Source organism: Diadema antillarum, unplaced genomic scaffold (assembly GCF_040938485.1).
Source record: "Diadema antillarum isolate AM-2024a unplaced genomic scaffold, OU_Dant_1.0 seq00000675_RagTag, whole genome shotgun sequence".
Classification (NCBI taxonomy): domain Eukaryota; kingdom Metazoa; phylum Echinodermata; class Echinoidea; order Diadematoida; family Diadematidae; genus Diadema; species Diadema antillarum.
In genome coordinates this window covers 1,420,644-1,446,286 of record NW_027271581.1, presented here as the reverse complement: position 1 = coordinate 1,446,286, position 25,643 = coordinate 1,420,644, and the positions used below count along the sequence as shown (strand labels likewise).

Below are 25,643 nucleotides of genomic sequence, written 5' to 3'. Positions count from 1 at the left end.
CTTGTGGGATTCATTTAAGAGTACATTAATTATGTATCTACTGTTGTGTGAAAATTATCTGCTTCAGAATGGTCTCATATTCAAGTAATGTGCAGTATAATGTTTCCAGGTTAGCATGCCTATACAGTGACGTGGCATTAAACTGCACATTACTTGAAAATGAGACCGTTCTGAAGCAAACAATTCTCACACAACAGTAGATGAATAATGTACTCTTAAATGAATCCCACAAGAATTGGAACAATCATCCCCCAGCATTCCCTCTGATTCCCATTAATCAGTTACTAGCCATCCCCTTTAATATCACAAATTCTGTTATACGATCTGATCTTTTAAATCGTCAGATTGAATTGGCAACACACTTTCGAATATCAAAGTTCGAATGTTTCTGTCCAAAATGTGGCAAATTTTCGTGTTTTTTCTTTTTTAATTTATAATGACACGATGAATCTAAATAGTCTACAGAGTAAAATCCAGAGTTCTCGATCTGATAAAGACACTGCAGCAAAATAACCGAAGAACTAGATTACTTTGTGGGCCGAGTTAACCTTTGGGACCCGAAACTGCCTCATGCCTATCTTAATCACACTGAAACTATGCTAATGACAGGAATACGTTTATTGCTGACTTTCGTCAATATTTGCCTAATTACGATAACAAGAGATCACGCCACGCTGGACACCGATATTCATTTTTTTTTCTATCACTCGTTTCCTGTTTTGTTTCTAGTCTTTTTCTTTCTTTGCTTGTGACAGTTTCATTTCGAACTTAATTAATTTGACCCATTATAAATTATTTTCCATTGTAGAGAAATAGAGCACTTCAATCAATCATCAAACAAAGGCAGGTGTTAAGAAAATATCCCCTCCGTTGGTTCAAGTTAATTATATTGAATGAAGTCAAATCTATTTCTTTACACGCCAAAATTAGAAATATCAAACTCGGGCAGAATACGAGAAAGCTATGGAAATCCAAGTATCAAAGGGTTTTTGTTTTTGTTTTTGTTTTTGTTTCTTTTTTCAAAAGATGCAGTTCGTTATTATGAAAATTAAATAAAACTCGTTATTCCGAATGTTCGTGATTCTGACAATTCGACATGTCCGAAGGTTCGTTTAAAATCCGAATACTAGTACGAAAGAAAAAAAAAGATCATCATTCCTAGGTTCGCTTGAGCATACCTTTACGTTTTCTGACTAACCAGTCTTCGGAATAACGGACCTTACTTCGTCGAGGAATAATACCGCGAAATTATGTTAGATCAAAAAACCCTATTTCACTTCGGATTAACGAACAACTAGGTGTGAGGAGTTCGCGGGATCTGTTTTTCTTCCCTTATAGGGCCCTACCCTTCGGAATGACAAACATCATTCGTTTTCGCAGACCAGTACAACTGGTCAGGCGTTAAAGCATATGACAATAAGGTAAAGGAATGACGTCATGGCCGTACTGGTCCTATCGCTTCTCACGTGATCGTCAAGGACGTGAGAACAAAGTCTATACATGTACTCATTCGCCTATTTACAAATTATATAACGAAAACTGTTTTTGACAATCCATGAAATAAGGGAAACAATGTATCGACAAATTATCATATAGAGCTATGATGAGCCATACAGCAACGAAGGCTTTCAGTCGCAGAATTTTCGATTGACTTAATTCATTTTGTAGTACAAGCTGAAAAAAAAAATGAGGCAACAACATTTTGTCTCGCGTAAATTTGTGTTGTTTTCTGTCATTTCAACTTGTGCAAACAATAAGAAATCTTTAAATTTCTTTATTTTGCCGATTTTAAAAGCATTGCGACCGTGGTTGCTCGACTTCCCTCTTTCGATCAAAGCAAACTTACAGACAGCACGGAAGGGACTGATGGTCGTATACACGCACTTCCTCGCTGTGCAGTTTATGCAAATAAATGAATAAATGAATGAATGAATGAATGGATGAATGATCAAATAAATATATAAGTAAATAAATAAATGAATAAATAAATAAATTAATTGATTAATAAATAAAGTTTTCTATTTTTCATTTGTCATATGATAATAATAACAGTATCCAGGGTAGCCTCTTCAGTGTTGCCACTGCTCTACCAGAGGGCCCTGCTATTACTACCCTAGCGTTGCCAGGTACACTGTACCCATTCATACATCTGGGTCGATAGGGACACAGTGGGTAAAAACATCTTGTCCAAGGACGTAAGCATTGGGTTTATCGGAACTCTTGTCCAAGAAAATACATACGGTCATCACACAAACACACACAAAATATCTATATACCAAATGCAATGCTCAGCAGTAATATCATCCACAGAACCAACTCCGTACATAAGAGAAACAATATCTCCGAGACATTTTCTTATTTTACATAATAATCTCAATATATTTCCGAACCAATCAATATAGTACTCCACGATAAGATATACGGTCATTTTTATACTTTGCTTTATATAACAGACATAATAATGCATATATCAATATTGACAACAAAAATGGTATTTAAACACATCCAAGTGTGGAATGTTAATGTCTATACAACATTACTGATCTAACAAAACATTATCTGAAACCACCAAACTACTTATGCACTTTTTCAAAATCGAAAATATTTAGTCTTCCAGCTACCCGCTCCCTCTCTCCTATTTTGTCTGCTCAAATGACTAAACACAACATAAACAATAGCTCGGAAGGCAGCCATAAAAAAAAAAAACAAACAAACAAACAAACAACAACAACAACAATGACGATAAAAACCATGATACTGGCCATTACTGTTTGCAATATAAAACTAAAGTGATAATCAGAACAATAAGGGCGCGCTTACATCGAGCATGGTAGGGGCAACGGTCTGGGTTTTGCTATGGAGTGCCACAAGGAACCATGTCTGATTTTGTTAAAAAGATTCAGTACTCAGGTACATAAGCACCCAAAATGTTATACTCATGTCAAAATCAAGAGCAACAAAATCAACAGTAGAAGATTAATTTTGTAACAAAATTATTAGCGTGGAAGTGATATTGTAACAGAACCAGACATGGTTCCTTTTGGCAGTCCACAGCAGAAACCCTGACAAATTGCCCGTACTGTACTGGGTGTAAACAGGCCTTAACCCTGGTAGAAGCACGTGAGTTTTAGATTGTTTACAAGTGCCGGAAGTGTTGCCACTTTGGTAAGTTATGCACTGTTTTGGTGCACGCACAACATGAATGTGCAGAAACTATCACCAGTGTAGTTTGCCCTCAAGATCACGTTTATCAGTTTGCAAAGCACTTGGCAACAGTCCATCAAATGACGGGGGCAAAATCTTGACGTGTGGGGTTTAGCTTTTGCAACTTTACACCACACACAGTAAGGGTGCACAACAGTATGGCACACTGGTAAACTGAAAATGACAAAATATGGCACACTCACAGAAATACTAACTGATGATTGGGACATACAAGAAGTCCACTGTACAAATTGTGTACGGTTATCATCAGACGAGTTTCATGATATCACTAGCACCTAAAATAAATGAGACGTGTAGGATTTGGGAAATTTGAATGAATATTTTCCTACATGATTGGATTATCATGCTGTTCAGCGTGACTCTATACAGGATGTTTATAAGTTGCCGAGAACCAAAGACAAAAAAAAAAATGGCCATAGCAGATACGTAGCAGGGTCTGGCTACCCCAAAAACATCCAAAACAAAAGCAACTGATGGTGATGATAAACTAGTAGGACTTATCTCGCTAAACAGCACAAGAATGTAAACATGACAGAAATTTTGAGGCATGTTGGGAATACGGCTTCATAGTGATCACTACTCAAATCTCGAGGGACATTGTATTACATGGCTCCATAAAGGATAATCCGACTTTTTTTTTTAAACAGTGACTGACACAAACGCCACTCCCGTTGAGTGATAAAGAAAACATGCTACGAATATGCATATCTTTACACTGAATATTAATTATTGACTGCAGTACTTGTATTAGCAAGGATGATAATCTCTGCAATTATCACACATCCAGTTACCATCATGATCGTTAAACACTGTTTCATGCTGACGGCCATTTAAATGCATACAATTTATCATAATTATGACCCCTGTAACAAGAAAGATTCTGGATCTTGTACTATGTGTAGAGCACTTGCCACAACCTTTATTTGTAAAAGATGATTGCACAGAAAAAAGGAGATAAACATATAAGACAGAGATCTCCTCATCATTTGATCCTCAATTTCAGACTCCTGTTCCTTGGAAATGCTGGCCATGGGTTCCCTGGTTCGGTGCTACAGGTGAAAATACACAGATATTGTCATGACAACCTCCCACCCTATGTTACCTCATTTTGGCAACAAATTCTGTGTGAATCTGAGAAGATCCCTAAGAATGAATCTCAGAAGACCCCTTCATCCCGAGATGACCATTCCATAATTCTGTTGCAAAACTCTGCACCGTAATATAAAACTAGTATCATGCTGATGTGCATTTTTCAAAGTCAAAGTCTTATTGAAATCTTCAGATAAATGTTTCTTCACATCCCATCACATACACATCCAAAAAAACAAACAGAACAAAAAAACACTTGACCTAGAAAAACATCAAATTTCCTTCCAATTAAACAAACCCAGGATACATGGGTGAATATGCAGCAACCTTACTTGACCAGCAACCCCAAAAGTAGAGAAATATTCCATCAAAATGCTCAATTATGCCTACAGCTTCCCTTTCACATGATGAACTTTTATGAGAATTCATCACAAGTGTGACCAACCACGAACTAATACTAATACGTAGCAATACACAAATTTCAACTGCAAAGGGTAACATCCTACACATCGAGCACCAGAAACAACATTTCCACAAACATTTTGTCAAAGTTCCACATTAGAAAACTGATTCTTAATTAAGCAGGGTAGTTAAACAATCTCATGAACATCTCTTTGTTTTTGTAACTGGCTCAGGAACATATTACACCGCATGAACATCTTAGGCCATAGAACAAAATTTACAATACAAATCAAGAAAAGGAAGCTACTGGTCACATCCATTAACCCTGGGCATGTAAAAACCCCTATTAAGATGATGATACAATAATATTTTCAGACAGAATGTTCTCAAAGTCACTACCAGTACTTGGACTTGGAGGGTTGAGGAGTATCATTGAATGCTTGCTCAAGATTACACCTTCCAAAAGTGTAGAACATAGTGGAGCTACAATTGTACTTTTGAGCATCACATGTCATTTTTGCCTGATCAATTCTGGTAATTTGGTGTGGTGTTTGCCATGACTGGTCTGTTACAAACACATTTGAACTTAGATGGGATACAGTATCACAAATAGAAATTGCACAAACTTGAGCCAATCATTTTAAAAAGTGGAAAACATTTCAGTGTTAAATGATATTGGCTAAATGTGTTTGAAATTGTGTATAAGTAATTATGCCCATAGCACTTTACAAACACTTTTTGTGTTTTATGATCTCGCCGGATAATGGACTTGATTGGGTATTCTACAGCACAAGTACAAGTGTAGGAAAAAGTTTCGGCAATACGGAAAGCAACCATTTTAGTTCTGATGGCAAAGTTATGTAATGTTGTGCTGGTGGTAGAAATGCATGACTTCCCTGAATATCAAATTTCAAATGGAGGAAAACTCGTGCAAAATAACATATCAATGAAGCACCTGTCATATTTGTAATGGTTACATTTTTAAATCTTAAAAATTTAAAGATTTCATTTGTTTGCTGAATTATTTAGAAGGAGTGGACTGTATTGTCATATATGACTTATTTTTGAAAGAGCAAGGGGCATACAAAAACAGCATTTCACATATTCCTACGTTAATCGTCACATTCAGTCCCAATACCCATGCTATTTCGTATCCTTCAATACACTCCTAAATATTCAGGCTCAAGCGCATACATTAAAATTTGTACAGATACTACAGGCTGTTGGATTGTCTGAAGAAATGAAATGCACTGTACGTAACATCATGCCCCTGTGAGCATACCATACGAGCATACATTTTCATTCCAGCCATACATGATAACCAATCTTGACATCACTGAGTTATAGGAAAGTAATACTGGGTCCACCAAGGGCAATACATCTGTGAACAAACATTTCTAAAAGGAAGAGAAAAAGTTTGAAATGTCACTTTACTCTCCAATCCAATCCAAGCACTGAAGAGTAAAATGCATTCAGCAATGGACCGATGTCATTCATACACGTTCCAGTCATTAGCAGACAAAAACCAACAAGTTTTCCCATGGAAACATTCCTGGGACATCACATAATGAGACGATGATGAGAGTTGTGAGGAGATAAAAGAGACAGCAGTCACGACGAGGGAAGAATTCTAGCTGGCCTCTTCTTGCTGAACCAGCTGTCTGCCTAGGTACTCCCTGAGAAAGAGAGAGAGAGACAGACAGACAAGATGCATGGAAAAGAGAAAGAGAAAGATATAAATAGATGCAGTGCAAGTCATGCTAGATATATACCCAGACCATATTCAATACTTAAGTCAGAAGTAAATCTCCACAAGCGTAGTATACATACATTACAGATTGCCTTGTGCCTATGACAAGAAATGTTCCATAGCTGATGTTTCAGTAACAGCAGAATTATTTCATCAGTTGTTGCTCTTTCATATAGTGACATAGCTTCGCTTGAAAATTTACCAGAGGTAAAACTAATGATCTTGGCTGCAAGAATATGATCCTCATTTTTTTCCTCTTTCTCATTTTTTCTTTCAATGCGATGCAAGCAAGACTGAATAGAGAGAACTTTTGTTGTTCCAACACACATGTAGCTCAATTAATGTGACCTACCCAAAAATATACGGATCACATACAACTTTATTCTCAAATTTGTAATAGCCATTGTAGTCATTTCCATTGTGGCATCAACAGGGTATAAACTTATTTGATGCAATACTGTAAAACGAGGAATGTTCGCATGCACTTTTAATTTCACAAATTTCGTGAGAGCCAAGATTCGCAAAACTGAAATGCACCCAAAGGTTCTTGTCTATGCTATATGCACTGAATGCCAAAGGCACTTCATGAATATTTCATGCCGTGAAAAAGGCCATCAGCTCCAATTCACGAAAATGTAATGCCGCTAAAATGTCATGTTTTACAGTACAGTGCACTCCCGTTACAACGAACACGGTTATAACGAAGTAAATCTTCTGGTCCCAAAATTATCACCATTAAAGTCTGTGGTACAAAATTCGCTTATAACGAACACGGTTATAGCGAAATTTCCGTTATAACGAAGTCTATTCCGAGCGCCACAGACAAAGAAAAACAAAAGAAATGTGCTCCATTATAACGAAATGCGAATTGCTTTCGAAAATACGTAGAAGGTACAAGCAAGCATTTACAACGTCTCTGCATGGGTGAATGCTTCACACCACTGTGTGTTCGCTCCTTGTGTCACGCACAGTTTCTGAGGGGAACTTGCGTTTATTATTGTAATACAGTTATCCCATCACATTTCACATAGCTTTCCAGTGTATGATGAGTATTCAGCAAAACGAATATGATATATATACGTGGTTTCCTTGTTTTCGTTATACATTGTATTTGTTCGGTTATAACGAAATTTCGTTATAACGAAAGAAAACTGCCGGTCCCGAGCATTTCGTTATAACGGGAGTGCACTGTACCCTCAAATGTTTCAAACAATCAAATCTACGCAAAATTTTCAACACACTGCATAATTTGGCCAAATTTCTGCATGTTTCTTGCTTATTTTCATGAAGTTCTCACTTGCAGCGTAATACTCTGCAGACTGTGTTCCAGGCTCAGGTAACATACATGTGTACGATGTTCTTTGGAATGTTTGACTAACAACAACATGCAAAAAATGACTAATAAAAATACAAACAAACAAACAAACAAATACCATACATTCTGATTTCCTACTATGGCAAGCAACATTACAGAGTTCCATGTATTCATATTTTCTTCTTCTTTTTTTTTGCGTGTGTGTGTACTGTATAAGCTGTTATTTTCGCGAGGGTTTAATTTTCGTGAATTTCGCGAATCACAGTTGGATCGCGAATTTAACAACATGCGGAAATGTCTCCATGCACCCTGTTAATTGTGCATTAACATAAGCATCGGCGTCAATTCGCGAAAACATCTCGCGAAAATGTCTATCGCTATCACAAAAATATCTATACGCGAAAATAACAGCATATACAGTATATATTATTTTATTGTCTCAGCATTCAACCTGTCAAGCATTCTACTGCGAGGGAAACATACAATGTACTCTGCCTTCATGCTATTCCTTCAGGCATTAAACTGCACTGAAACATTAACGACTGCAAGGCACACCATAACGATTCTTATCTTTGATGGGTGATATTAGATTTACAATGTAGAGAGAGATGATGCTGATGTTCTTTAGTTTTCAATCAGCAGAGCAAGGACCTTTCCTTAAAATACTTTACAAAGAACAAAGAAAAGGAAGAGCCTTATAATTATCAAGAGTGCATGATACCCAGTAGCCTTTCCATGACAAAGTGATCTTAGTCGCATTAACTCAGTCCCATGCATGAGAGAGAGAGAGAAAAAAAATCAAGATCGGCACAGTACTTGCACATGCAAACAATAATGCTGAAACATCCTCTCAATGTGAAAATTTTTGGACTTTTCTGATTGGTATTCATTCTATTGACTGCTTTCATGAATCACTGTTGAAATTCTCACCCCTTTGAACGTGCTACTGTAGTTTTGGTACAAATGCCACTGCTCTTGATATTAGGACCAGATTGATATGCAGAGGTACTACAAAAACCTATGCTTTCTGGCAGAACAGTGCTTATTAGAGTATGTAGAGTGTAATATCCTCTTTACATAAGACCACTTTATCATTGATACTGTTCTCATTATTATTGTTATTATTGCTAGTATTACCAGCAGTATCAGTACAAATACCATAGTAGTGGTATCCTCAGCATTTTCATTATCATTTTAGCATAATAATTTTGGTTGTTGTCATTATTATCAATGCCAATACTATTACTTCTAGTATCATTATTGTTATTATCATTTAGTATCATTAGAACATTGCCTAAATTAGAACCTACCAAATTTGTGCAAAGATTAAAGGGATTTCAGGATCTTTCCGGGGATGGGGTTAATATCAATATCTTTATGACCATAATCTTGAAGGTTGTGTGCCAGCTTGTGGCAGCTGACTGATGTGATCAGCAAGGAAAGTTTGACAGGAAATCCTGGGTTAATTTTGCTGCAGAAATTCTCATCTTGACATCACTCACTTGGCATCTCCGAATTTCACATCTGTGAAACTAGGCGATGCCAATTTCATTTCAAACTTTAACCCTAAAAAGGCCGGGGGGGTTGAATCAACCCCCCCCCCCTCGACATTTTTCGCAACTACTCCGCCGCGCGAAATTTTTTGACCGCGCCGTTCGCTGACTTTTTACTTTCAAGTCACGCGCATCTTTTGACACCATTTTCGCGAAAATCACGCATACCGTTACGAAGCTGCATAACGTTTTATACATGCCTGTCAGACCGAAAATGGCTCAAAAACGTGATTTTGTGTATAAAGTCTATGCAAATGGAGTTTTCTCTTCTTATTCATAAACATATGATTATTTTCACTTTCATAGGCTGAAACTAATTGATTTTAGCATAATTATGCTTGAAATAGGATCTGTCATAAATTTTGCGCAAAAAAAATGATAAAACAAAAGGTCGAAAAAACAGAGAAATACATAAGAAATTCATAAAACAATAAAATACGTAAGAAATTGATTTTGAAACCAAATTTTTTTTTCAAGTACATTGTTAAGAATGCTACAAAGAATGTTTTCACCAAAAATTAGGATTCTAGGAACTTTAATTTCTGATTTAGAGCAAAATGTATGATTTTATGCATATATTAGCATAATTAATCATTATAACAAATTTTCCATTTCTTTTTGTATAGCTTGGTAGATTACGCCACAGGTAATGCATGTGCCAAATTTCATGGCGATTGCGCGATCGACGGCCGAGATCTCGGGGGGGGGGGGGGGGGGGGGGGGGTTGAATCAACCCCTCCCTGGCCACAGAACACCCCAAAAAGCCCGGCCTGGTTAGGGTTAAGGAACTCAAACAGTTTTGAGGATGGGTACAGAAAATATCAAATTCCATCTGTACATAGTAAATTCCTTTGCAGGCCTTTTTGTTGTCACACTGCCTTCAAAAACTAAGCAAATCTTCCACTGGTCCCACACAGATCAATTTGCTAGTTTGTGAGAGCACTAAAACGTTTAAACAAAAGAGGATCACACAGAATCACGGCAAGTTTGCCAGCTTCACTTACCAGTTGTGGACCATGAGTTTCTGCACAGCGAGGAGGGCCTCGTACCTCACGTTGGGGTCTTCATGGGCCATGTACTGCATGACTAGGTGCTTGCCACCAAGCTGCTCTATTACACTGTAGTAAAGAGCAAGGGACAAAATACATGATTGTTGTGAGAAGGAAACTTCATCTGACACCAATTTGATTTTGTGGGACTGGGCTGTGTACGCTGCACAATTATGACATCTTCCAACTGAGATAACTCTGTAACGCCGAAAAGGAGAGGAAATCATATACACAACCCTACACAGATAAGTCTTGCTAAGACCAAGAGTTGCTCCTTTGTAAGGCACGTTACTGTATGACGAGAAGAGAGCATGCTGATCAGCTGGGTCGGGACTATGAAAGGGAAGGCAGAAGTGAGAATGGGTGGCAAGGATCCATGCAAAGAACACTAAATAGCACCAAACACATATACATTCTTGGGATTTCACCTAAGATCTGTGTTGCTCACAATGGCAGTACTCAACTTGTTCAACAAAGTTGGTCTACTGTGCGATAAGAGGAGTCTAGGCATAAGTTTAAGAATGAGAAGGGGGATGAGGGAGGGGAGGTGGATTACTACGTATTTCTTGTCTGCTTAGAAGTTATCCCTGTTAACAAAGGCAAGTCTAGTCATGAACACTCGTTCTGGAAAATGCAAATCTAACAAGAACAATCTTTCACTCCATATACTAACAGGACAAATGCATTTCTTGTCGTGGTTTCTGTCAAGCATGTGACTGGTATGGCCATCATAACTTCTCTACACTGAAAACAAATTTAGGAAATCAATGAATTTGCCACTCTACAACACAAAATTTCCACAAACACAAGAGAAATGATGAAAGACATTATCTCCTCGAGACTCAGTGTTGTTGAATCAAGAAATGTACTTACTGCTTTCCCCTTGGGTAATGTCTGACATATTCTCCAATGTCATGAGCACTGACGCAAAGGATTAGTGGATCTTTTGAGCTTTCCAAGAGCCTTGTTAAAATCCTGATGGGTAATGAACAAAATATAAATGAGAGAATTACATAATATGTACCCAATACTGTATGAGCTGAAATTTTCGCACACAGATATTTTCGCGAATTGCTACTTGGAGGACATTTTTGCGTGTTGTTAAATTCGCGGTTGCAAGGGTCTATTAAACTGAACTTACTTATTCGCACATTGTTATTTTCATGTGTTGTTATTTTTGTGGTTCAAAGGCGATTCACGAAATTTGCGAAAATAAAACCACCGCGAAAATTTCAGCTCGTACAGTAAATGTATCTGCCCTGAGAAATGTCAGCTTCATAAAAGATCTTGGATTTTTTTTTTTTAAACTACTTATAAAAAAAAAAATCACATCAGCACCTAAGAGCAAGATTCAAACTGGCATGTGATATATTCAGAATCCTCTGGTAATGAAATTAATTCTGGAGACCTCTTTGACAATGTATTCAAATCAGGTGCATATTACAGTGACAAATCTCACTCTGGACATTTTTTTTTTTTTTTTGTCTGCCCAAGTATTGACAGATAGCAACAACACTGCACATCCAAACTGACTTTTGATAGGGGATCTCTGATTTATGTAACCTGTGAGGGTGGTCTTGTCTACAGTCTTTATTTCATTGAGAAACTAATGAGGGAAAGGACAAACATGAGTAACAAACTGAAAGGAGGGGGGGGGGGGGGGGGATTAGGAAAGATATTTTGATTCTTGTGCACTCACTTTAGAAGTTCATAGTTCTTTTCATTCAGACGTGCCGCATTTTCCCGCCAGAACTTCTCGCTCTTGTGCACGGGACTCCATTCCAACCTGCCAGATTTCACCTCAGTGGAGTACTCATCAAATGAGCTAAAGATACACAAACAAACAAACACACAAACAAACACAAATACAATATTTAATGATTGAAATGTTATACAACAATTGAACCATTCAACCCTCACTCTCACTGTGGTCAGAAAAAAAGAAAGAAATCTCAGCAATATATTTCCAGTTTCTTCAAAATACCTCTTCATGGCATTGCTCAAGATACATTAAAGTTGCGATGGCATTGGGTTACATAGCAATAAAAATCAACACATGTTAATCTTATGAAAAGGTTGATGAAATATGGTATTCATGCAATAAACTTTTTCTCAAGTACGATACTTTGCTGATTGACACTTATGAGAATTTCACACACTGTTGAATTTTCGATCAATTATCATATTCTGGAAAAAGAAAGAACACATCTCCAGCTCTTTCGAAGATAAAACAAAGTACATTCCCATCTTTATGATAAAATACTCAAAGCATTTCAATGACAGGAGGCAATATTTTGGCAAGATGTTGATTTTTGTGAATATTGATTGACACAGCATGTATATGACCTTGTCACTGGTAGTTATCATCCACACATCTCTGCTAAACGGTAAACAAAGGACAATACAGAATAAAAAAATTCTTTGGGATTTCTTGCTTCTGCGATCACATCTTTACATTGTAAATCTACATAGATGTACACACAGACCACGCAAAACATGTTTATACAGTCACCCACACCTTTCCCACCCTCACCTGAGGTCCTGCATGCTGTTGTGTAGGTTCTCGATCAGGTACTCGATGTCCTCGGTGATGTCGGGATCCTCGATCTTCTGCCCCTCCAGGACCTCCAGCTGCTTTAGCACCTTGCACTGGATCATGGAGAGGGCATTCTCCTTGATGATCTCATTCTCCTCTGGCTTCTCCACCAGATTCTGTGGGAAACAAAAACTAAATCAATGACCCTTGACCCTTCAACCCTCTGTGTGCTTTAAGTGCTGATCAAAAAAAAAACCAAACAAACAAACAAAAACAAACAAGAAACATAGTGTGACAGACACTGTCCATAGTCCTTGACACAGAAAGAGTTAAGCAATTGCACATGATTTTCAGGAAAATATTCCTTATGTGGCCCCTGCGGCATTCGGACGACCTACGGAATATCCTGTACGTGGCCCGATATGGGTTACAATAGGGTTAATAGCACGGGCAACTCCTGCTGCTAGTGTTGTGCTGTGCACACACTGCAATGATATCTACATATCATTCATTTACATGATAGAATATCATTTTTTTTTGCAACTCCTTGAGCCAGACTTACCCTGAAGACTGCTAAGATGATCCTTGTGACCTTCTCCTTCACACTCTCACTCAGGATATCGGCAAGGACTGGGACTATTTTGTACCTGATGGCAGCAAGAGACAAACAAGTCCAAGCCCTTAACGCAAATTGTTACTAATAGAAAATGTCCACAACTATACCTTGGTATTGATCATCCATGATGTACACACTTTGTGCCTTGGTATTCAAGAACAAAAGGAGAAGTATATGACAGCCATGCAGTAACTAAAAGTGCTTGGTCACTAGGAATATGTTACATGTTAGGGTTGATGAAATGGACACATTTCCCACAGTGGGGTTGGGTCTGGTCACATCTTACTCTTGAATACAACTAATGGAAATCATGATACAATGTATGGTATGCCAACCTTCACACTAAAATATTCAGTTTGGGAAAAGAAGTTTGTTTAATTTCGGGTAAATATAACCCTACAACCATCATTTCGAGAGTAGGGATAGTTTTAACTATGAACTGATTCAGAATTGAAAAATGATAAGTATTGATTTTATTCCCTTTTTAGATTTATATAAATGTAGGCTGAGAAAGGAGTTTTATTTATGATAAATTTGAACAGCCTTGTTGAATCTTTGATATTTGATTAGCATGTCATGCAGACATTGAGATCATGAACATTTAATGATGGACAAACTTGTCGAGCCATCGAAGTCCAAAATATAATATTTGGGTTACATCAGTGTATTATGGTTATTTAGTTGATCATCACAATGGTCACAGTCTGTGCTGCTATCTCAAGATTTGACTCACAAAAGGCTAGCTTATTTCAATCATAAGTCAGTAATGTCATCCACCCGGAGCCTAGTCTCAGTCCAAGGCAGCTGCACCCCTCTTTACTCCACAGCACCACCCCTTCAGGGAACTACACTTGTAATCCTTGCACAGTTCAACCTCCTTATATAACAAGCTACTTGGGACCACGGAAATTTCCTTGCTACTTCGGGTATCTTGTCATATCAGGGAAAACAAAAGCATATCTCAGGAATGGGACCTGCAATTACCTACTCATATCAAGCATCTTGCTACAGTGTATATCAGACCATGTGACTTCAGGCATGCTGCTAAATCCGATCTTGTTATATCAGGTATCTCGCTATATTTGACCTTGTCATAATGAGGCTCCACTGTATAACCAATCATACTCACTTGTTGATTTGTGCACACAGATCTGGGTTGAAGGACACCATCCAGATACAGAAGATGAGCTGGTATTGGATCTGGAAGCTGACTTTGCCTGACAAGACCAAGATCAACCTTTGGGATGGGGGAGGGACAGGAGAATGACGTCATCATTTATGGCATTGGAGAAGGATAAAACACATGTGTGACTTCTTGCTACATAGTTTTCAGCTCCTCTCCTTCAGCACGCCTCATATACTACATAAAATTTTCCTGATGTATCAAAATGTCCAACTGTGAGAGAGCTCATTCATTATTGGTTAATCATTTGATAAGTAATCTCAGACTAAAAAAAACAAAAAACAAACAGACAAACAAACAAAATTACACAACCTTTTTAAATAAGTCCTGACTTTGGTCCTATGCTTTGCCAGCTTTGTAGTACAGTTTAATCCTATTCCCATCAGGGGGGGGGGGGGGCATTTTGGCCCCCCCAACGTTTCGCGTGATTATTCCGCAACGCGTGACGCTCTCGCTGCGACATTTTATGACTTTTTTCTTTAAAGTATCGCGCAACTTTTGAGACCAAATTTGTTGCTCCCGGGCATACCGTTTTGAAGCCACGCTCCTTTGAAAAAAATTTGTTGACCCAAAAATTGCTCAAAAACATGATTTTGTGTACAAATCCAATGTAAATTGTGTTTTTGCAATTAATTCATATAAAAATAAATATTTTTACTTTTAATGGCTGATAATGATTTATTTTAGCCTGATTATGCTTTAAAAAGTTTCTGCGACAAATTTTGATGAAACTAGAAATGTTGCTATGGCGACTGGTATGCCTCCCCCATAATGCATGATTCTCCTAATAGGTCTAGATAGCACATGTGGACAATGTGTGATTTAATTTTCACAAAACTGGCAAAATATCGAAATGACAAGTTTGTCAGAAATGTGTTGAATGTTCACCTTCCTTGAACTTGGTTTAATTGGATGAATAGGAGAGCATGTATTTGGGGATTTAAGGACTTTAACTTGACTTTGACCCATTCATACATTTATGCATTGAGTAATTTTCATGGTACCGGTATGGAGAAAAAGTGCAATTTCTGTACTGAATAGTAAATTGTTACCATGTTCATCTGGCCTTAGACCCTAAAATTCATAAGATACCGTAAAGTTCCGTGTATAAGACGCACCCGTGTATAAGACGCACCCCTAATTTCGGACCTAAAATTAAAAAAAAAAAAAACCACGAAAATGTCCACGCAAATATTGCGTGTGTCATACATGTTATTTCAGCTCAAAATTTCCCTAGAATGCAGCATGTATTTGCTCTATTTTTCGTTTCCTTTTATATTTTCTTTTGTATTCATCGGACATCAACAAAATATGGAAGACGCAAAATACGAGACTTGTCTCGGTACTCACTTGCTATTGTTTCGCCTTTCAATTGTGGTACATGTGTCATGCATATCGTACTCATGAGTGTACAGTACGATCTTTGCTGTCATTATAGCAGAGGGTGTCTCGGATATTGACGCATGTCAGACTGGAAGGTTCATTACGAAAAATAAGAAAAACATCAACAAGTGTAGCAGAGGGATCATACGGCAAGACGTACGGTGCGTACGGTAATTACACTCATGCACTGTTACCAGTAACATGTGTGTCTCTTGTACCATGCTTGTATGCACAGTGCTAGCCTTTTGCAAAAGGCAGCTCGCTATAATTTCAGCACACGCACACAGAGAGCAATGGACTTGCACACACAGCGCGCAACGGGCAAGCGCGCTTCGATCCGATCGCTGTGTGCACGCGAGTCCATTGCAAAAGCCTCTCTGCAGCTGCTGCCTTTGCCAAAGGCTTGCTAGCTAGCTACATGTAGCTAGCTACAGTGTAGCTATGCTATCCTACACTGTAGCTGGCCTCGCACTCGTGAAATGAAGAGCAAACGAACGACATGGATATGCATCCTGCATGCTTCACACATCGTTCATATTTACGGTGATATAGTGTCGATCCTACTCCGTATTTTACAGCTTTTGTCTATGGCCATATTGATACTAGTACATTGATAAGTTTTACGGTATCGGTAATTTACATGTAGTAGTGATACCTGTACATCGCTTAATACAGCTACTAGGTTGGCTGTTGGTAGCTTGGTAGACTGACATCGGTAGCATACAGCAGTGCTGTTACAGCTGTTTTCTATGGCCAGATTGATACATCGTTACTGCACAAGGCCGATGTAAGTTTATCTCGTATTTGCAGCTTTTGTGTGTGTCCAGATTGAAAGATCGCTCTTTTATCCGTAAGTTTTAGTGATTACTTACCTTCCAAACGTCGATGGGCATACATGGCCCCAAGTTGGCCTTATAAAATTGGGTGTATATGACGGATTTTTTTCCGTGATTCGACTGTACCCGTGTATACGACGCACCCCCGATTTTCAACATTTTCCGACGAAAAAATAGTGCGTCTTATACACGGAACTTTACGGTAATCACTTTCAGGTAGAACATGCATAGATATGCAGTAAGTTTCACGATAAATTGAGCCACTTCCGAGATATGGAGGAAAAAGTTAGTTCAGCACTTTCACTTGATCTTTGACCTTTTGACCTTTGAGGCAATAAAAAAAGAAAAAAGAAAAAAAAACTCTCCAGAGAATTTCTATTAGGTTACACATGCATACACCAAGTGTAAAAAAAAAAAAATACTAATCCTGCTGGCATTGCATGAACATGAGGGAAATAGCAAGTGTTGCACTTGACCTTTGACCCCTGACCTTTGACCCCATGAACCCTACATTCTCTAGATAATCACTGCCAGTCAGTACATGTATATATACTATGTTCCATGAAGATACCTTGAACAATTTTCCAATTTACAGAGAAAAAAAGAAGAAGTTTTAATACTTTTACTCAACCTTTTGACCTTTGACCTTTGACCTCATGACCCAAACTTTCACTAGAGAATCTAAATTGGGTAATACATGTGTACACTAAGTTTCAAGAAAATATCTTCAGGCATTGCATAGATATGGTGGAAATAGTGAAATTTTATGTATTTGACCATGACCTTTTGACCTTTGACCTTGAGCATGTGCACCCAAAAGTTGATAGGCACAACTTCACCCCCTAATACACATACATGCCAAGTTTCATTAGGATACCTCAACAGCTTTTAATAGTTACCTTGTCCACAAAATTCATTACGGACGGACGGAAAGACGGACGGACGGAAGGACGGACGGAAGGACGGATGGACGGAAGGACGGACGGAAGGACGGACGGACGGACGGACGGACGGACGGACGGACAACCCGAAAACATAATGCCTCCGGCACCACTTCGTGGCGGAGGCATAAAAACCCCAACAAAACCAAAAAGTAAAACAACAAAGAAAAACATAAGAAATTCAATAAGCAATAAAATACATACGAAATGATTATGAAGCTGAATTTTTGCTTCAATATTATTGTTGAGGATATTGAAAGGAATATGTTCACCAAAAATTAAAAGTCTTGGAGCTTTATTTTTTGATTTATTGGCAAAAAAGATATTTTTGCATAAATTAGCATAAATTAATATGAAATACATAGATCAAAATTTGAAAAATCTAACTATACAGTCTCGTACAGTTGTAGATTACATTGGCCTCTACCTTAGTGCAAATTTTCGCGAGGATCCACGACCGAGATCTGAAGGGGAGGCCAAAAAGGTCCCCCCCCCCGTGGTTTCAAGTCCCTCAAAAAACCCAGTGGGATTAGGGTTAACTTTCCTGCATTTTTCAGGATAGTGCACTCCTGTCATAATGAACACAGTTATAAAAAAATTCCAGTTACAACGAAGTGAAAATTCGCTCTATGTTTTTTATTGTTTATTTGTTCGGTTGCAACAAAAATTCGATATAACGAAAGAAGACTGCCAGTCCAGAGGACTTCTTTTTATGTAAGTCCACCTTGGTGGCATTTGTAATCCACCACAATTATTGTAAATAAGAAGTTACCATGCCAACCATTGCTTTTAGGACAACACCACTTTGTCTTCCATAATGCGAGGAAGAGGAGGAGGAGGAAGAGGAGGAGGAGGATGAGGAGGAGGAGGAGGAGGAGGAGGAGGAGGAGGAGGAGGAGGAGGAGGAGGAGTAGTAGGAGAAGGAGGAGCTCTCTTACGTGCTGATGCCGTCGTTGGCCATGAAGCCCACTCGGTACTCGTTGAGCTTCAGCATCTGCTGGAGGCTCTCTGCCACCGTCTGGATGTACTCGTTGTTCTGCATCGTCAGCTGGGAGCGGATCCAGTTGAAGTAGAACTTGAGGTCGCTGGAGTTCATCCGGTCCTTGCCGTAGGTGGCCAGCTTGGCAACAATGCGGCATGACTGGGTGAAAAGAACATCAGGCAAGAGATGTAAAATAAAGTGAGAGAAAAAAAAGAGAGCGTTAGACAATATGTTTGTTGGCTTGTTTTTTTAACTGGTTCCCAATTAGACTCTGAAGTCTTCATAGTCTTTGTACAGGCCCTAATAGTTTCTACATTGTAGGAAATAATCCATTTAACTCTTACTGTGCTTTGTTTGCTAATTGGAAACGTAAAGGTGGAATGCTTTCATCGCCTCTTGCCACGGATGTCTGGAGACTAAAATGTGAAGGAACAGAGATTACCTAATCCCCTTTATCCTTAATACTGTAAATCCACATCCTTCCCTGTAGGACATGAAGGAGTGAGATACACCTAAGGATGCTTGCTAACTATACAACTAGTAGGTGCATTGTACTAGGTCAAGTTTTGAGGGATCATTGAATACTGATGAGAAAGCTTGGCAAGTCAAGGGAAGTACCTTGGCACGAAAAGGGTTATCTTCCAATACTACCATGGTTTGGGCTCCCCATCTTCTGAAGCAATGAATTAAACAGCATGGCAGCTTGCAGACAGGCCAAGTTGAAAATACCCAACTACTAGTATGTAAGAAAGATTAATGATGCTTCCGAAAAATAATACTTTTACATTCTACGACACATACAAAAGAAAAGAGGTACAAATTAAGCATCACAGAGTATTTCCAGAATAGAGATGCTAAAGATCTCACATGGTAATGGATGAGGTTCTCTGACCAGGAAGAATTCAAACACACATCAAACATTCATGAGTAAGCACAGAGATAAAACTCTTCTGCTCCGATCGGGGCAACTTCTATAATTTGCTGAAAGTCCAGTTTGGTTCTAATTCAACATCACTACGGTTGGTTGTAATGCTGCACACACCATGAAGCATAACTTTATGATCCTCCGCAATGCATCCCAGTTTATAGTTGACACCTCTGTACTTGCTGAGGTGGTTCATCACACAGGGTACTGCAAAACACAATATTTTCGCGGCATGACATTTTCATGAGTTGCCACTAACATTCAATGCATATATAGTGTAGACAAGATCTTTAGCGTGCATTTTAGTATCGCGAAACTCAGCTCTCGCGAAATTCGCAAAATTAAAATGCACATGAATATTCCTCGTTTTAAAGTTACGTACTTGAGTAGTGGCAAATTGGTCCTCCCTGTTCAGTAGTGTCAGGAATGGTACCCAGGGACTGGTCTTACTCTTCCTCCCCTGCTCTGCAAAGACTGACACCCTCTCTGATTTCTCCTGCATCGTAAAAAGAATCAAACAAAGTATAACATTACACTGTCTTCAGGAATATGGTTGCACCTCCCTTTAAACATTCATAAATGAGGGTACATATCTCACTGAGAGGAGAACCACGTATCATGACATCATATCCCTTTATTGTGTAAGGCTTTCAATCTGTTTTTCATGATAAGATATATACAGGTGTACATTTTTTTTTTTCCAATGATTTACTTTGCATAATCTACACAATGTTACCATGGTTTGTATATTGCTGTGTACAACAGGATGGACTTGATTTCTTACTCTGTGTATGCAAATTGAATTGATTGTTACAGTGCTATCACATTGCAGGGCTCCCAAGAAAGACAGTGAATTATTAAACCAGAGATGGGGCTACCCTGGGCAATGAATACTTGATAAATGATACACATCACACTCATTACAAGTATTGTTTTATCATGATCATCATTATTACAAGATGTATCATTATCAGACACAGCAATGAAATCAACAAAACTTCAGTACATTTTCCCCTGATTTTTCTTAACTTATTTCAACAATTATTTAAAGTAGCATTTTACATTTCAATATAAAATGTCCCACTTCTGAAGCAAACTATGAGGGCAGCAGATGAAAATCTCGTCACAAGCTGCCATCATCTTCACTGTAATGATGCTCTCTTTCACTTCACAACGAAACAATAAGAGTATATTCCCTGGTATAATTACGACTAAACATGCTCTGTCATTTCACAAGCCCCAAGGGAAATCACATTAAACGGGTCCACATCTACAGCTGTACTAGCACAGTCAGAATTAAAGATTAATCACGTCTAGTTACAATTCCTCATGAAGACTAACTGTGAAGAATGGAAGAAAAAAAATTCAAAGCATCACCCACCTTGAGCAAGTCGTCAACCAACGTCAGGATGTAGCGGACGGTCGTCTCCTTGGCGATCCTTCCCATGAGTCTGACCAGGGTCTTGGCACACAGCGGACCCAGGGCGTGGATCAGCTGGTCTCGTCTCTCTGACCCGGCCAGGTCGTAGTCCTTGATGAAGGCAAAATCTTCTTGCGAGATCATCTGACCTCTTGAATTCACAAGATAGCAGAGAGCAGGGAAACAAACATGTTAGTGGAGTCTTCTGTGAAACTTGGTAGTGGTTATATACACTGTAGTATTACCGGTACTGCATCTAGCCTATCAATTTTTAGAGTATCTACAGCTTTAGAAATATATGTCCAGGTATAGTTCAACTGTTAATTTCTGCTTTATAATTACAGCTGAGAGGCATCATCTGAGGACCTACTGAGATAACTGTTACCCTGGTACTAGTGTTAATAGTAAATAACTTTTTGTCATATAGTGTACTATCACAGTCCCCAGAAGTTGAATTTACAAATGCTGTCAATTACTGTAAGTGCTACACACTCATTAATTCAGGATGTTCCAATTCTGATAACACTACACACATTTATATGTAATGCACCATCATGGCTTTCATCATTACTTCTGTAACTTTCCATCTTTCATTGCTAGGGTTTCCATTTCATCACTGCCTTTTTTTGAGCCTGTATCTGTTATTCATCTTTTTTTTTTTAATGTCTTGTCCATGTTTTCTGGATTGCCCATGATGATTGAGAAAGTGCTTGCAAATAGCCTTGATTTACTGCTCTCCACTTCCCAACCAAGCTTCATCAAAAACATTCACACAACCTGTCTGTGGGAGAATGATTTCCAACTCTGTCCAATGTCTCAAAGGGATGCATTATATTGACTCACAGTAATACACGCATTCTGGTTAAGATAAATTACTGACGAACTGCACTTATTGTGTAAGACAAACATGACTTTTAAAAGCAGTTCACTAGTGTCATAAGGTACATCTACATAAACAATCCTCTGCACCAATATACTCTTTTATAAATGATGTGCCTTCACGATGATAATGATTATATTTGTGGTACTGTAAAGTGTATGGTTTTCTTTTATAATCTTAAGTGCTTGGATCATAATACATCAACACTTTCAACCTAAACTTCCAGCATTTACTCATATCACTGGGACTCATATCGGGAGCCATTGGAACTGAGTTTAAACTTTGAAGTGGTGATGTATACATTAGAATGACAGGGCTGCCAACATTAGAAACTAGTTGGGAGTGAGACTCCCATAGGCAAATGCTATAATTAAGGAGTCAAAATGAGTGAGATCAATAGAAATGCATGCAAATGAAATAAAGTTTTAGAGTGAGAAAGGACCAAAATGAGTGAGTCTCACTCTCAATGAGTGAGAGTTGGCAGCCCTGGAATGATAAGCCATACAGGCTTGTGCATTGTACATGTACACGTGTATGTACATAGTACAACTGTACACCTGTATTACAGTAATACATACATGTACATAGTATGTACAACAAATGATGTGGGATGCCACAAAGCTTCTGTACACTGACTGCCTGGTGAGAGAAATGTGTAGTACAGAGTTGGGTCACTTCCTGTTTGTAGCACACACATGTAGAATGAAGCTAGCACAACTTCCATAAAGCTTTTTAAAGTACTATTTTGTAACCATTGAAGCTATTTGCAATGTGTGACCTTCTTTTTACCAAAACAGACCACTTCAATTTCCCTCTGATGTATAGAATGTCACTTCTCTAATGGTGAATTACTTACAAGTATGGTAACATAAACAAATCATCTATTGCTCCATCAAAACTGCAGTGTTGTCACGGTATTTTACTTTTTACAAACCCTGAACAAATTGCTAAGATTCCTTGTAACTCCTATTCTGCTGCTACATATAAACATGCTCTGTATCACTTCAAAATAAACAAACATGCATTATGTATGTTTGTCTTCAGGGGAAAATTCTGCTCAAGCTTTGTGTAAAGGACAAGATACGGTATCAGAGTCATCAGTGATAGTTACTAAGACATCACTGTTACTCCTACTGATCATACATTATAGGTTGCCATCAATAGTTCATGTGTGTGGTTGAAAGTTCAGTAAGAAGATAATACAATGTACATCCACATGTACAGTGAGACATCACTTTAATAGCATTCAAGTGTGGCGGACTTACACTTGATTAGCTGTATGTAGTCTGGCACTTCAGTCAAGACAGTCTAACGAACAATGAAGAAAGGCATTATGTGGAACTGCACACGTACTGCATTAATCTAAATATATTTATTATCATCCCTTCATTTCTGCTAAAAATGAAAATTAAATGAGAAAAAAAAATATCAATTATGCAAAATGCTTCAAATGTTTCATCGACAGTGGTGGATCCAGGTTGGGCGCACGGGGCGCGCGCCTCTTTATTTAAAAAAAAGAAGGAAATAATTTAAAGAAAATTGGGGGTGCATGCCCCCCCCCCCCCCCACCCCTGGGCTTTAAGTTTGTAAAGGCGAATTCCTGGATCCGCCCCTGATTGACAATTACACAGACCTGTGTCTATTTTTGTGTACAGTGTAATTTTGTCCTGTTCCCAACTTCATCTTCACATTTCATTGCAAACTACATTTGTATCATGTAGGAACTTTATACGTACTTGTATTTCTCCTTTTTTTTATCTCTCTCTCTCTCTCTCTCTCTCTCTCTCTTTCTCTCTCTCTATCTCACAATTCAAGTGACTCCCTTTCTTCAACAGAGTATATCTTTTTCCTCACAAAAATAGTATCATTTTGTGACTAATGACAATGTGCGATTTATTGCAATGAAGGGTCCAGAGAGTGGAATCTAAGTACTGTACATCTCAACATTTGTACATTGTACAATGTAAGTTGTATACTACATTGTACACGTATGTAAAGCTGATCTATACATTGCATGTTTTTTTGGTTTTTTTTTTACGTTTGATTTCAGTGCATGCACATTCACCCAGTCTTTAACAATTCATTTCAGTTTCTTGTCAACCTGCGTGCTCTCATTGTTTGCTAGCATAACAACTGTAAGTATTGTGACAGGAATAACATGATAATCATCCAACTCCAACAGAAAAGGGAACATATTGCCAATGGGGTTGTTCTATCAGTTGTGGGTAAACTGTAACGTTAGTGGGTTTCTTTGCAGGTGTGGCTAGTCACCATGGAAGGGGGCTGGAGAAAGGTGGACATTGTATTGTGAATGTGATGTATGGCAATATGTGTCTACCTAAGTAAAAGCCAAATAAAAGTGTGATGACAGATTAAAGATTAAAGAAGAAGACAAGCCACTCTTAGACTTAGTCTTAGCCAGCCCTAATTTCTGATAACTGGTTTGTGCAAAGTTCCACCCACCCTTTCACAACCTTTCTCTCACAACTCCTACACACACACAGGACAGTCAGACTCAGCAATCAGACAGTCAGATTTCAGAGATATCAGACGGACGTGACCGAGTCTAACGTTAGGCCCTTACCTTATCCTATCTAACCATTAGAATTATCTACATTAGTATCTTCTTCTTCTTTTTTTCATGTAGGCCTTATTTTGATACAAAAAAGATGTAACATTTTTAGACCTAACATGTGAATATTGATTATGTCACATGCTGTTAACAGTTGTGTCAGATTACTATAATTTCTGCCACGAACGCACAGTCAATTTTATTACTCAAGTCACAGAGCTACAGATCACTTTTGCTGTTCACAACACAATCAAGCGCCATCCATTGTTAATAACACAGACAATCACAAACAATTTAATGCGTTGGTAATTCAATGATAGTACTTTTACAGTAGACCCCTTTGGACATAGGCCTACACAATAAAATACATGGTTAGGCCTTTTTTTTTAGGCAGCTGTACAGAGAGGTTACAGCGGCTGACACACCGCTCCGTTTCCCACAGTCACATGACTAACACTCGCCTGCGCTTGCCTACTGAAAAGGATGGGTACGGTAGGCCAGCTCGCGGTGAATGATAATGTACAGATTGTATCGTACAGTCAATATACGTCTGACCGAAATACTTACTGCAGATACGATTGCCAGTTTACTCGATGATTCCGGACCTCGTTTGCTTCCCTTTCAAACAGATTTAGGGGAGGCAAAGGTCCTCCTACGAAGCCTCCTCCAGCCTGTGCTCCATCAGGAGTTAGTTGATCGTACAGGGATGTCATCTTTTCTGGCATAGTTCGCCGATCGGATACACCTAAATTCTTACTTCATCAGCTGCATCCAGAAACCCACGATGAATGAGCGATCGACAATTTTGTTCGCACCACTATTATCGATTACTAAAGCCGGAGAGGGTTAGAAATACCTCCAGACGTTACATTAGAAAGTTATGCTATTGACGAACAGTGATGAAGAATCGAACGGAAATTACATTCGTTAGAAGAGGGGAAAAAAAGTATACATGACCAACAATGTCATAAAAATCATTGATAAAA

The 25,643-nt window shown here is 38.4% G+C and overlaps 1 protein-coding gene across 1 annotated transcript; it reads right to left on the bottom strand.

The window, feature by feature from the left end:
- Nucleotides 1–2,412: 2,412 nt before the first annotated feature.
- Nucleotides 2,413–25,427, bottom strand: LOC139737010 (V-type proton ATPase subunit H-like). Its single transcript, XM_071647685.1, has 11 exons — nucleotides 25,225–25,427; nucleotides 21,167–21,356; nucleotides 20,168–20,281; nucleotides 18,817–19,019; nucleotides 14,665–14,772; nucleotides 13,482–13,566; nucleotides 12,917–13,095; nucleotides 12,083–12,208; nucleotides 11,257–11,358; nucleotides 10,339–10,452; nucleotides 2,413–6,392 (listed from the first exon to the last, which is right to left on the bottom strand). The coding sequence occupies exons 1-11, from the start codon at nucleotides 25,380–25,382 to the stop codon at nucleotides 6,347–6,349; spliced, it is 1,425 nt and encodes a 474-aa protein (XP_071503786.1). The 5' UTR covers nucleotides 25,383–25,427; the 3' UTR covers nucleotides 2,413–6,346.
- Between the last annotated feature and the right edge of the window lie 216 nt (nucleotides 25,428–25,643).

What these genes read in the sequence shown, in the direction of transcription:
- LOC139737010 (XM_071647685.1), bottom strand. Translation starts at nt 25,382, where the DNA reads ATGCCAGAAAAGATGACATCCCTGTACGATCAACTAACTCCTGATGGA. An exon ending in AACTGGCAATCGTATCTGCA is followed by an intron (nt 21,357 to 25,224) that starts GTAAGTATTTCG and finishes TGTGAATTCAAG; the next exon opens with AGGTCAGATGATCTCGCAAG. An exon ending in GCCAACGACGGCATCAGCAC is followed by an intron (nt 14,773 to 18,816) that starts GTAAGAGAGCTC and finishes CCCATCCCAAAG; the next exon opens with GTTGATCTTGGTCTTGTCAG.